The sequence below is a fragment of the Thunnus albacares genome, chromosome 19, assembly GCF_914725855.1.
Source record: "Thunnus albacares chromosome 19, fThuAlb1.1, whole genome shotgun sequence".
NCBI lineage: Eukaryota > Metazoa > Chordata > Actinopteri > Scombriformes > Scombridae > Thunnus > Thunnus albacares.
In genome coordinates this window covers 15,842,469-15,854,965 of record NC_058124.1, presented here as the reverse complement: position 1 = coordinate 15,854,965, position 12,497 = coordinate 15,842,469, and the positions used below count along the sequence as shown (strand labels likewise).

Here is a 12,497-nt window from a genome sequence, read left to right as displayed (position 1 = left end):
GGCAAGGCATGACATGTCATAGCATGCAAACCATCAGCACAGTGCACAGTTTTGAACTCTATACGCCACAGTGGAAACGACTGAAACATCAAAAACATCTTAAATCAGCAACATCTGACCATTTCAAACCAGAGAATAAACATTTTGGAGATAAACTGCTGATAAGCCTTGATGTGTTCTTGTGTACTTTTTTTTTTTTTTGATTTTGTGTATTTTTACATGTGAGTTTATACCTTGACGCCCTCGTTGTAGCTGTCCACTGGGCAGAGACTGGCCAGGTTGCCTAGGTGACTGGGAGCGCCGGGGCGGGGTGGCTTTTTGGGAGGAGCCACGTGTTCTGAAAATAAATAAACAAACAAATAAATAAATAAAGTATATTAGTATCATCAATAAGCTAAGTAGGATGCATGCTAATAGCTATAAGGCAATTCATACTGGAATGCAGTAGTAAAAAGTACTCAGTACATTTACTAGTATGTTCTTAATAGTATTCCTTGACAAACTATTTATACTATATTTCTGATATACTGAACATGTCAAAATGTCGGTGATCAATAACCCTATATGTGAGAGCAAATCATTAATAAAGAAGAAGAAAATACATGTATTCAAGTTCTGCACTTAAGCACAACTGTGAGTAACTTCTACTTGCAGTAAATCTCACTTAAAGTGGTGTTTTTCACTTACAGCTGTATTATTTGACAGCTATACTGTTGTTTTTACTGTGGTTACTTGCACATTAAGACATACAAAAAGTAGAGACACAGTAGTGATGTAGTACTTATGATTAGCTCCATGCTTACATGTTAAGGCATCAATAATAATTTAATAATGTAATATAGCAGCTACAGTATGAGATATTATAACTATTTGAAAAGGGAAATTATGTATAAGTAGTACTTTCACTTTTGACACTTTAAATACATTCTGCTGACAATACTTCTGTACTTTTACTTAAAATCTTTAATTCAGGATTTACTGAGTTTTTTGTGTGTTTTTTCTTTGTGTTTTATTATTTATCAAATTTAGGTTACAACAAATCCAGTCAGATAAAGAATATGGGAATATCAGCCCCCCAAAAAAGACAATAAAAAAATTACAAATTAAAAATATCTAATAATAGAAGCAACAGCATAAATTATTGCTTTCACATTAAGAATCTGCGTACTTCTTCCACCACTGCTGATTTGGAGGATTTCTGTATGAATGTTTTCTCACCTGGTTTTCCGACAGGCTGGTAGATATGTTGGCTTCCACCCTGTGCGCGGACAAACACACAAACAAACAGTTTGACGGTGGGCAAATTTTTTTTAAAGTTATATCAAACTTTCAACAGTTCCTCTGCTGTTCCTCTAAAGTTCCCATGAGCCTCTCTGTGGTCATGTGGTTGGTGTGTAGGCAGAACCCTCCCTGGCACTCAGACAGACAGACAGAGAGGAAATAAAGAGGCTGGGAGAAGGAGAGAAAGTATTTCTGTCAGCTAGACTGAGTGCTTTCCCTCCGCCTCCCTCTTTCATTTTTTTTTTTTTTTGACTTTCTCCTCTTTTGCTATGATGTCTCACTCTGCTACTTTTATCCTTCTCTTCCCTCATTTCCTCTCCTTTCACTCTCTTGTTAGCGCTGCAGCATTTCTCAAACTACACTTCACCTCTGTTTTACCTTTAGCTTCCCCTCTCCCCATCAGTTTTTCTGTTCTTGTGATTTAAAAAAAGTCACTCCATCTTTATGGCAGCTCAACAAAACTGAGTCGGTGGCGGATTAACGATCTACGTTTAACATTAACACCAACAAACATTGACTGACCGGTGCTTGGAGCGTGCCGTCCTCTCTGTCGATGCTTCCTCTGCTGTTTCTGGGCTCTGCCTTCTGCAGGGAAGAGACAAAGATCATTTTAATGGAAACAAATTATGTTAACACCAAAATTAAGCATATGTTTTTGAGCAATTCATTGCTGTAAAATGTTATGCATGTTGCTCCAGGTAGTTCTAGTCTATTAATGATATAAGGTAGCGTATATTCATTAACCGTTTATCAAGAATCACAATTTAAAAAAGAGCATGGGGCGTTCACAAACGGACCAAAAAAATATGAAAAACCAAACAACAATCAGCTAAGAGTTGATAGCATTTAACCTGCAGGTTAAAGCAATTAAAAACCTTTGCAAAGCAGCTAAAACAATTCATCTTTCAACGTCAAATTTCAACAGAAACATGCATTATTTAACCAGCAAAATTATGTTGCAGAAAAGTAATTTCCACCGATGACTGCCACCTGCAGCTGCTCGTCATATTTCTATCTAAACAACCCAAAACAAGCAAACAATCAGTAACTAAGCAATAAAACACAATCCTCTTCACACAGATGACTTGTAATGACTGCAGACTTTGTTCACGCCATTTAGCCCAACAGCTGCACCACTAAAACCCAGCATGACTCCCCTCTCTCTCTCTCTCTCTTTCTCTCTCTCTTTCTCTTTTTCAATACCGTTTTGGTGAAGCATGCCTTGAAGAGATGCATCCTGGGAGAATAGAGGCTGAAGAAGACGGGAGGAGGAAAGCAGAGAGTGGAGGCCATCGAAAGAAGGGCAGAGATAGGGGCAGAAAGTATGAGAGAGAGAGAGAGAGATGGAAAGCAAAGAGAGTCTTAAATCATGCAGAGAGGGAGATGGATAAAAACATAAGAGGGAAGGACGGACAGAAAACTAAGAAGACGGTGCAGGGAACGAGAAATGATCTGAAAAAGGGAAAAGAAGTCAGAGAGAGAATGGATTGGGGAGGTAAAAGAAGCAGAAAATAAGAGAAAGTTTTTCCAGAGGAGGAAAAGCTCCAATAAGCCACAGAGACAAAAATCCTGGCAAGAAAAGATCAAGCCGCCTCACTCTCCTCTCCGTCTCTCTCCCTCCCACTCTTTCCATCTCTCTGCATCTCTCTCTCTTCCCCTCTCTCCCTCTCTCTCTCTCTCTCTCTCTCTGATGGGTGACTCCTCGCTCGTTCCACCCTCTCCGTTGCTCTTGCCAATCCCACTTCCTTTCTCCCTCCTTCTGTCCTCCGCTCTTGTTCCTCCTCACTAACTTCCATCCCTTTCTTTTCAGGCGTTACTTTACTTCTCTCTGGTTGCTTTTATGCTTCTGTTGATCCTCCTTTCATTTATCTTAAAGTTCACTTGGATATTTCACCAGGTTTCACTACTTTTTTCCAGTTTGTGTTTGGACTAGGTTTCATTTTGTTTGATCCATCCCTCATTTGTCTAAAAGGCTAAAATCCTACTTGCCTCTTTCCTTCCTCATAAAAACAAATAACGGGGGTGCCTGGTAATGTCAAATATGGTCACAATCTCTCCTTCTGCTCCTGAGTTATGACGTTGACTAATGTCCAGAAAAGTGTTTTTGCAGAACATAATGATTTCATAGTGAAGTTGACCTTTGACCTTTTGGATATAAAATATCACCACTTTTCACCAGCCACATTTGTGGGAAACTTTGTCATAATTAGCAGATGAATTCTTGAGTTGTGACCAAAAATGTGTTTTGTGAGGTCACAGTGACCTCTGACCAATCACTTAATCCTTGAGTCCAAGTGGACGTTTGCGCCAAATTTTAAGAAATTCTCTCATGGCATTCCTGAGATATTGTGTTCATGAGAATGGGACGGACAACCCGAAAACATAATGCCCCCGACCACTTGTTAAAAGTGAACACTAAGACTAAGATGACATACAGCCAAATGATCACATCATTTGTTTTTTGTCTCTTTAACATTTGTTTTTTTTAAATCTTTTTAATGTGAAGCACTTTGAGCTGCATTTTGTATGAAAGGTTCTCTACAAATTAAGTTTTATTATGTATACTCAGAGTAGTGATAGCCAATCAGACACGATTCACCCAACATCTGCAAAATTGTTGATTCTGATAAAGAAATTCTTTCATTTTCTCAGCGATGTTACTCTGCGTAAGCATATCCGATCGAACATTTTTGTAAGTGATAGTTGTTAGTTTCAAAACTTTAATATCTTCCGTAGCAATTATTTAACCTTCTGATATATTTACAGATGGATAACAGCTTACAAAAATGCAGCAGCTGCCAATAGAAAGATAAAATGACCCTTTTCTAAGCTTCAGATAACATAACGACAAATACTAGACTGTATCCTCACTGCAAAATATGTCGGTCTCTGTATTGCAGACGTCTAGGACCCCGACATTCTGCTCTAAAGCAGCTAAAGAGACTTCTGGAGCTCTCTTAAGTTTAAGAGTTAAAGTCAAAAGACATGTAATGAATAGCTTTTTCTACTAAGTTTGCCAGTCGGAATAAAAGTGAAGAATTTTTTTCTTGTTACTTTTGCTCATGTCCAAAACCTCACTTTTAGCAGTTTGATAAATACTCGTGTCCAACATAACTGGATACGTTCAACTTACAGGATTCCCTTAATGTAAAGTTGTCTGTTATTTAAGATAATTTCAGTGCCATTTTCTCTCTGAGGGTTTTACAGCTGTTCTGTAAGTTGTTACTCAAGGGTTCCTGGCAGAGATAAAGATTTAAAGCTCTTTTTAAAACCAAACCGTTCAGAAATATTAGGCCATGTGTGTTTGAATACTCCAAACCAACACCAATGCTGTAAAACTTTCAACAAAATTCTTTGTAAATGTGTCTGCACTCTGAGATTGTAATTGTCACAAATTCCTTGACAGGAGACGACCATCTATAGCTAAATACACAGCAGAGAGTTCATAAACCACACTGCCACCAAAAGTAATGCACATACAAGTTGTCTTTGTGGTTAAATCAGCTGAATGTCATTACTGATCGTCAGTGATACATAGTCGGCTTTCAATTTCTAAAACTTTGCTAATCTTCTACTCTGACTTTCTTGTGTATATCAGCTGTTTTAGTGTCTTGTCCATTGTCTAAAGGTTTGTGAAGGTGGTTGCAGAAAGCAACTGGCAAATCAAGTAAACATACGGTCCATAAAAAACTAGGCCCTTGGGTTTCCAAATAAGATACGACATCAGCATTCAGTGAGATTTCCTGTTCTGTAAAAGGAATAAATGTGTTTCAAACGTGACATCTGACAAAATATATAAGAACGAAGGGTAATAGACAAAGAGAGGTGACATCACTCCCCATTAATCATCATAAGGTTTTTTTTTTTCTCTTCATCCCTCTCTCTGTGTTTTCCTCCTATTTCTGTCTTTCAGCTCTCCTACACGTAGCTTAAAAATGAAAACAGCACATCCAGGCAAGAGGAAAAACAACCTAACCTGAAGAGAGAAGAAAAACAGACTTGTTTTGCAGAAGTAGTGATTTTGGCTCATTTCGGGAATGTTTGAGTGTCTGATGAGATAAATCAAACACAACCGAGCCAGTTCAAAGATCTGAAAAAGATATTCTGCAGCTCATCTGGCAACAACAACAATACACGTAAAAAGGCTTTACAAAGTGGAAACTGCGGAACTAATGCAGCATTTTATTTCCACATTAAGCTAATGAAGCAAATCTGAAATACGTGTTATGCTTCATGCAATTGATTTCATTACAGATGAACTGGTTAATTGTTTGGTCTGTAAAGAAAAATGTCCATCATATTTTCCAAGGGTCAAATGTAACATCTTTAACTGTACTGTTTTTTCTGATCAACAGTCCAAAACTCATATATTCAGTTTACGATTATATAAAACAGAAAAGCAGCAAATCCTCTAATTCAGGAAGCTGGAACCAGAAACTTTTAGAGACTTTAAAAATCCTTTTCAGACTCAGTCTTTTTTTTTTTAGAGATTGTTGCAGATTAATTTTCTGTAAATCAACAAATCAATTAATCGACGGGTAGTTTCAGCTCTTGTTGGCCATGACAACCTGTACAATTTACAGTATTTTGGATCCCTAATGTTTTTGATTTCCTTCCTTCTCAGATGTCTTCAATCAGAGTTTCAACTGTATGCTTTTTAGATTATTTTTACATTTTGTGCATCATTATAGGTTTGTTTTTCATGTAACATTGTGTGTTAGGTTTTAAGTTTTAATATTTCAGTGCAGATTGTGTAAGTAACAAACATATCTACTCTAACTTGACTGCTTTTGGATATCACTTTGATAGTGGATAAGGATCTATTTATTACTAGAGAAGGTTTAACTCATAATATGTCAACAGTCAAAGAGATAAAAACTGACAAGACTTGCTTGTGTATAAATATATTTGTGTGTTTTTGCACATGTGTGTGTGTGTGTTACCATAAAGCTCTCCTCCTGCTCCAGCCACCGCTGGTCGTCCTCCATCTGTTGTTGCTGCATCATCAGTCTCTCCTCCATTAGAGCCTGGCCGACACATCCAGTTTCCTGTTAAAAAAAAAAGGAAACACTGGTGCTTAAGTATACATTGCCCATACACTTTTTAACATTCAGTCATGCTACATTATAAATTCAAAAGTCATTTATTTGGATGTTCAGCACAGCAACATGATTACCATAATCATCTTAAAGTGAGCCACTCTGACGGAGCTTGAGTGTAGGCTAATAAAAATGATTGCAGAGATCAAGTAGCTGTTTTTCTGACTCCTGTTACTTTGTTCCTCTGGTCAGAGCATACAGCGGTCTGCTTGAAAAAACAACTTCACCATATGGTTGAAGTTCAAGCGTCTCACTACTGTAAAGAAACCTGCTATGTTTATTGAAAATGAAAAGCAAATTATACAAATGTGTATGAAAGTTGAGACTTGGTTTGTTCTAGCTTTAAACACATTTTAAACACAGTCATACTACTCAGCCGTCATCCACAGACTGTATTCAGGTACTGAACGACTAATTTTCTTTTCTTGATCGTTTAATGCTTGTGTTTTGTTTTTTTTTCAAGTGAAGCTGGATGCAGCCTGCAGTGAGGTGAAAGCTCGACAGAAAACTGAAGCACATTGTGGCACATGTGGTCCACTAATGGATCAGGATTTGAGTTGAGCAGTTGAGATGTGACAGAAAATATGAAAAAGTCTGCTCTCACCACTTCATGGAAAAAAACATAGTAGATGAAATTGAGGCAGGTTTTCCCTAGTCGAATGTGTGTATGTACCTCCATGTTCGGGCTCCACAGGGGAGAAGGTTCAGGTCTGTGCTGATTCCAGGAATCAGTGGGAGGGTAGCTGCCACCAATGGCTGACGGCTGGAGGTGGAGAGAAAAATAAATAATTACGGTAAAAAGAAAGAGAGAAAATTTGTTTTTTGTTCTTGTTTTTTGCTTAGTACTTCTAAACGCTGCATAAGAACTGTTTGCTATGATTGAAAAAAACCAAGAAAAAGGTGTGAAAATATGAACAAGAAGCAAAAAACTCCTGATGTTTAGGCTTAAATAGTATAAAATATATGTAAAATTTAACTTTTTTTTTTTTTATTGGGAGATGAATAATATCGAGCTGCAATGATTAGCCGACTGACAAAAAAAAAAAGAAAAAAAAAAGGCAATTATTTTGATAATCGATTCATTGTTTCAGTCATTCTTAAAGCAAAAATGTCAAACAATCCCTGATTCCAGCTTGTCATCTGTGAGGATTTGCTGGTTTCAGTAGTCTTATGTGATGGTAAACTGAATATCTTTGAATTTTGATTGTTGCTTGAACAAAGCGGGCGACGTGAAGATGTCACACTGAACTTTAGGAAACTATGACGGACATTTTTCACTGTCGCATGACTGAGAAAATAATCTGCAGATCAATCAATAATGAATATAATTATTAGTTGCAGCTCTAGAATAATAATTGTTTAGTTTTGAAACTACAACTTATAAAAACACAATTGAATGGAATCAGGATGAAAATAAAACATTTTGTGAAATACAAACAAGCTTGTAATACATATGTATATATAAATATCAACTGTGTAAAATAATCTTTTTAATCCCTGACTTCACTAAATGAATACATCAAATTCCCTCACTTTTCTTTACTGGATTACTAAAAAGAAAGTGTGAAAAAAAAGATTCTGTAAATGTGTAAAACTGATTGTAAACAGCAGAGTTGAAGATAAATAAAAACTTCAAACAGGCACAAAGGAAGTCAGTGAATCATAGTAGAATCAAACTGAATACTTAAGGACTGATTATGAAATAACACTAATCCCACTAACACTTACAGGAGACATAACACTGATAATAACAATCCATAATCTGGCTCAGAGTTTAAAGAGCACTTCAGCTGCACTCTGTCTGGTGTGTAACATGTGCTACCAAAATATATAGATGTTATTCTAACTTGTGATATGATCAAGTTTGACTTAAATAGCAGTTAAAATTATACAATCCATATAAGGACAAGAGAGAGAGAGAGAGAGGGCAGCTTATTGCTGTAAGAGCTGGAGAGTGGCTTTGATTTGTGTGTGTGTGTGTGTGTGTGTGTGTGTGTGTGTGTGTGTGTGTGTGTGTGTGTGTGTGTGTGTGTGTGTGTGTGTGTGTATGTGTGTGTGTATGTGTGTGTGTGTGTGTGTGTGTGTGAGCGGCTTTCAGAGCTACAGGAAATGCCTGCTGTCTGCACGGTTTATGAGGAGAGGAATAACTGCAGTGAAAGTCTCTCTCATTTTCTCTTCCTTCACATTTCTCTTCCTGACATGAGCAGCACACGCTGCCCGCCCGTCCCCCTTCTGAGTTAATCCAGCGCTCTACCAGTAAAATGGAAATTTAAGAGACTGAGATCATTTTTAAAGGGTTAAAAAAGGTGATTTATAGAACCTGATTAGATTTTTCCAATATTGTGGAATGAAAATGTGTCTTTTCACATTAGTGCTTATTGCATCTTTCTTGAAAACAACATTTTTACACAGTTATGACTTAATACTTTTCTTGTTTCCGGACTTTGCTAGATTTAAGGAACTGAGTCAGTGAGAGGTTTTTCTGCATTATCAAGATGATTTTTCTTTGCATCAAAGTATAAAAGTGGACATGGTATGATCTGAAAACTTTTGAGTTGAGTAACGGTATGTATATTTTGGCCTTGATCTGTGTGGAATTTAATGAATACTTTCTGTCCTCTGGCTGCGATAATAACCTGATAAGGAAATTGTTTGTTTCAGATGTTTATCATAAATTATGAAAGACACTGACTGTCCTTGGGAATCTAATATCCAGCAATTTACTGCATATTTGTGCCATTAGACATGTGAACAGCCACAGTACCAGAAGTTGCATGTTTATTTTGTTTATAGACTGATAAATGTGCTTTGTGCCTTTGTGGTGTTGGATACTGTTGCCATTAATTTTGTGTATTTCAACTCTTTCTAATATTGTCAAATTTGTATTTTCAGATAGTCTTTATGTGTATGAATGAAATTTATGTGTGTACTTTGTTTGCAAACTTGCTTTCCTCAAACTGCCCCTTGAGAGACAAATCAAATATTTTGAAATGAACTGAATATTCCTAATATTATAAAACACTTCCTAAATGAATGGTGTTTCACTTTATGCCTGTTTCTGAATAGGTTACAGTTTATTTCTTCTTAAATCTGCATTGTGGAACTTTTCCATATAAATGAACGTCCGTTTCATTCAAGCCCTCGCCAAACGAGTTCACACAATGCTGATTAAGCCCATCACCGCCAGGTAAATCTCTCTGTATTTCACAGTATACCAGAGTTTTTCATCTGGTGTCGGGTTTGACATTCCCGTGCTGACCAGATGAATGCATGAACACAGACTTCCGCCGGCCAAGCCGGCTAACTTCCAGTTAGCTCTCTGCTAACTTTATAATTTAATTGTGCAGCTCCTCCAGACTTTCCAAATGTGATCAGACCGAATGGATCAAATTCTGATAGTGAAACAAGTCATTTTGCGGGGGTTGTGTGACGCTCAGAACAATTTACGCACCGTTTTACAGCCGCAACAGTAGTAACAGAGTAGGCTACGGTGGAGCCTATGACGTAAGCACGTGTTGACAGTGTTTTTGTAATTATTCTCACTGCCAGAAGGGGGAGACAAAAGTCCCACACTTCAGCTTTAAAAAGTCCCAAATTTCTACATTTTCCAGTCCTGCTTTTGCCACCAAAATCTCTGGAGCTATAGGAAAAAACTGCTGTGGCCACGGTGGATGAGCAAGAACAGAAGAGCACAGTTTCCTCACTGCTGAAGCTCTGTGTGTGTGTGTGTGTGTGTGTGTGTGTGTGTGTGTGTGTGTGTGTGTGTTTACCGGGAAGTGGTTGTGTTGGGGGCTGGTGAAGAAGCCTTCACTGGAGCGAGGACTCGGGTAACCTGGTCTACTGGGCTAGAAACAGAAAGAGAACAGTTTGTCTCTGTTTATAAAAAGTGTAATACAGGAGAAGTGAGTCGATACAAAGTCATTCAGTCTTACTTTAGGAGGTGCTTCATCAGACCCTCCAGAGTCCCAGGATACGGTGACTTGTCTCCTCATCTCCATTCGAAGTCTCTCCTCTTGTTGAAGCTTCTCTTCCTCCAGTATGGTACTACACAAGTTTAACATAAAGGAATCATCTTAATAGGTGGTCAAGGTGGAAATAAATCAAGCAGATCTTTTTTGGACAGTGGGGAGAACTAGCAATATCTTTATGATTGGGGGCAATTAAATTTGTGGGAAAATTCTTCTTCAATTGGAGAAAAACTAGCTTGAATGAAAGATTCAAATAAAGGCTGGACTGATTTGTGTATGGTAATTACACCATAGGGTTGGACAAATCATATTAAAGGAAGATTCATATGACAATAATCAGAAGGAAGTTCTGTTCATATATGTGAAATCACACAGTAAACAAAATGACTGTTGTTAATCATACTAAAATAAGTATTAAAATAACTGCTGCTTCTCTTGATCTTATATTGGGCAATTTTAATCCCTGTTACAATTGATCAATTATCACATTTTAATTGCAGTTTATACAATGAATAATATGGACGTCTACTGCATGACATTTAATTTGGCAATTTGGATAAATGTAAGACACATAACCGCAATGTCTGTGGTTCGATTGGCAGAGGACCTTTGTCACACGTCACCATATATATATATATATATATATATATATATATATATATATATGTATGCATGACAACTTCAACATGCATTATAACAGAAATCAAACTCCTAACCCTGATAATTGTAGCAGTACTCACTTGCACTGAGCTCTTTTATTGTATATAATGGTCTTTAATGTGAATTATATTCAGCACATAAGTACATACACTCTTAATTACCTGAGTTGTGTTTTGAGTTCAGTGAATCGCGGCCGCTTGCTGGGGTCATATGACCAACATTTGGTCATCAAACTGTAAAGGGTGGGCGGACACTGGGGAGGCATCGCCAGTCGCTCGCCGTTCTCTATCCTGCCAATCACGTCGTTGTTCTTCACACCCTGGAAGGGTTTGATGCCGTACATCAAGATCTCCCACATACACACACCTACACCGAGACACAGAAGCAAACGGACGGAGTTGTTCAAGACAGAAAGATTAATGACAAACAAAAACATCACCTAGAATAAAAAATAATGGTTCAGACACTTGAATGAAAGGAAAACAAATAATATGAAACTCTGCTACTAGTAGAGTAAAGAACCATTTCTCAGATGATGTAAAGCTATTTTTTCAGTAACCAACAGACACATAAACACACAAACTCAGATTAACTCACCAAACATCCAGACATCGCTGGCAGATGTGAATCTTCTGAAGTTGATAGATTCTGGTGCCATCCATTTGATTGGAAGTTTACCTTTAGAGGCTGAAACACACACAGACACATTAAGATTACCTGCAGACTTAATTTTACCACTCAAGTACAGAACCATTTTTATAATTACAATAAATTTATAACTCAGTTATTAGGTCACTAGTGAATTTCGCATCCACCCGCTAGAGGGTAAGAGACTGGAATAAGACACTGATTTAATAACATGCTGAATAGGTTCAATATGTGACTCCGGTAGCCTGATGTCACCAGTAGATGGTGGTAACGTACTGCTGACTAGAAAAGTCAGTAATGGGCACAAAACTGGAAATTTTACTCAGAGCAGGAAAACAGTCTGGTCTGAGGACCTAGTAAAATTTGTGGAAGGTGTAAAGACATTGAAGACTGTCTCAGATATTTCTCTCTATAGTTATTTCATGTTCTGTGTCTTAGCCTGACTCACAGTTGCATTATGCCTGTATCGTTTTTTTTTTTTTTTATGTAGAGTTGAGAGTGTTTGTGTTTCATTACCTTTGTAGTAAGAGCTGTCCTCCATGTATCGTGACAGACCAAAGTCTCCCAGCATCACACAGTCGACTGAAGAGACCAACACGTTGCGGGCTGCTATGTCCCTAAAAGGTCAATAGAGGCAGTAATCATTGAATCATTGATGCTGAGACCAAAGAACATCAGTTTGACTTGTGATGCTACAAATGCTCGGAATGTGTCAATGTAAATGGACTGCATTTATATAACGCTTTTCTAGTCTACCGACCACTCAAAGCGCTTTTCAATACATGCCAACATTCACCCATTCACACACACATTCATACACTGATGGCAGAGGTTGCCATGC

General features: G+C 37.6%; 1 protein-coding gene across 14 annotated transcripts in view; it reads right to left on the bottom strand.

The window, feature by feature from the left end:
* ptk2aa (protein tyrosine kinase 2aa) overlaps positions 1-12,497 on the bottom strand; it is a 68,983-nt gene that overhangs the window by 4,998 nt on the left and 51,488 nt on the right. For all 14 annotated transcript variants that reach the window (XM_044334889.1, XM_044334891.1, XM_044334890.1 and 11 more), the window contains 10 exons: positions 12,173-12,273; positions 11,606-11,695; positions 11,170-11,374; positions 10,313-10,424; positions 10,151-10,225; positions 7,054-7,143; positions 6,225-6,329; positions 1,804-1,866; positions 1,219-1,258; positions 234-337 (listed from right to left, as the gene is read on the bottom strand). In XM_044334889.1, coding sequence (XP_044190824.1) covers positions 234-337; positions 1,219-1,258; positions 1,804-1,866; positions 6,225-6,329; positions 7,054-7,143; positions 10,151-10,225; positions 10,313-10,424; positions 11,170-11,374; positions 11,606-11,695; positions 12,173-12,273 — 985 coding nt within the window. The remainder of the gene's footprint in view (positions 1-233; positions 338-1,218; positions 1,259-1,803; positions 1,867-6,224; positions 6,330-7,053; positions 7,144-10,150; positions 10,226-10,312; positions 10,425-11,169; positions 11,375-11,605; positions 11,696-12,172; positions 12,274-12,497) is intronic.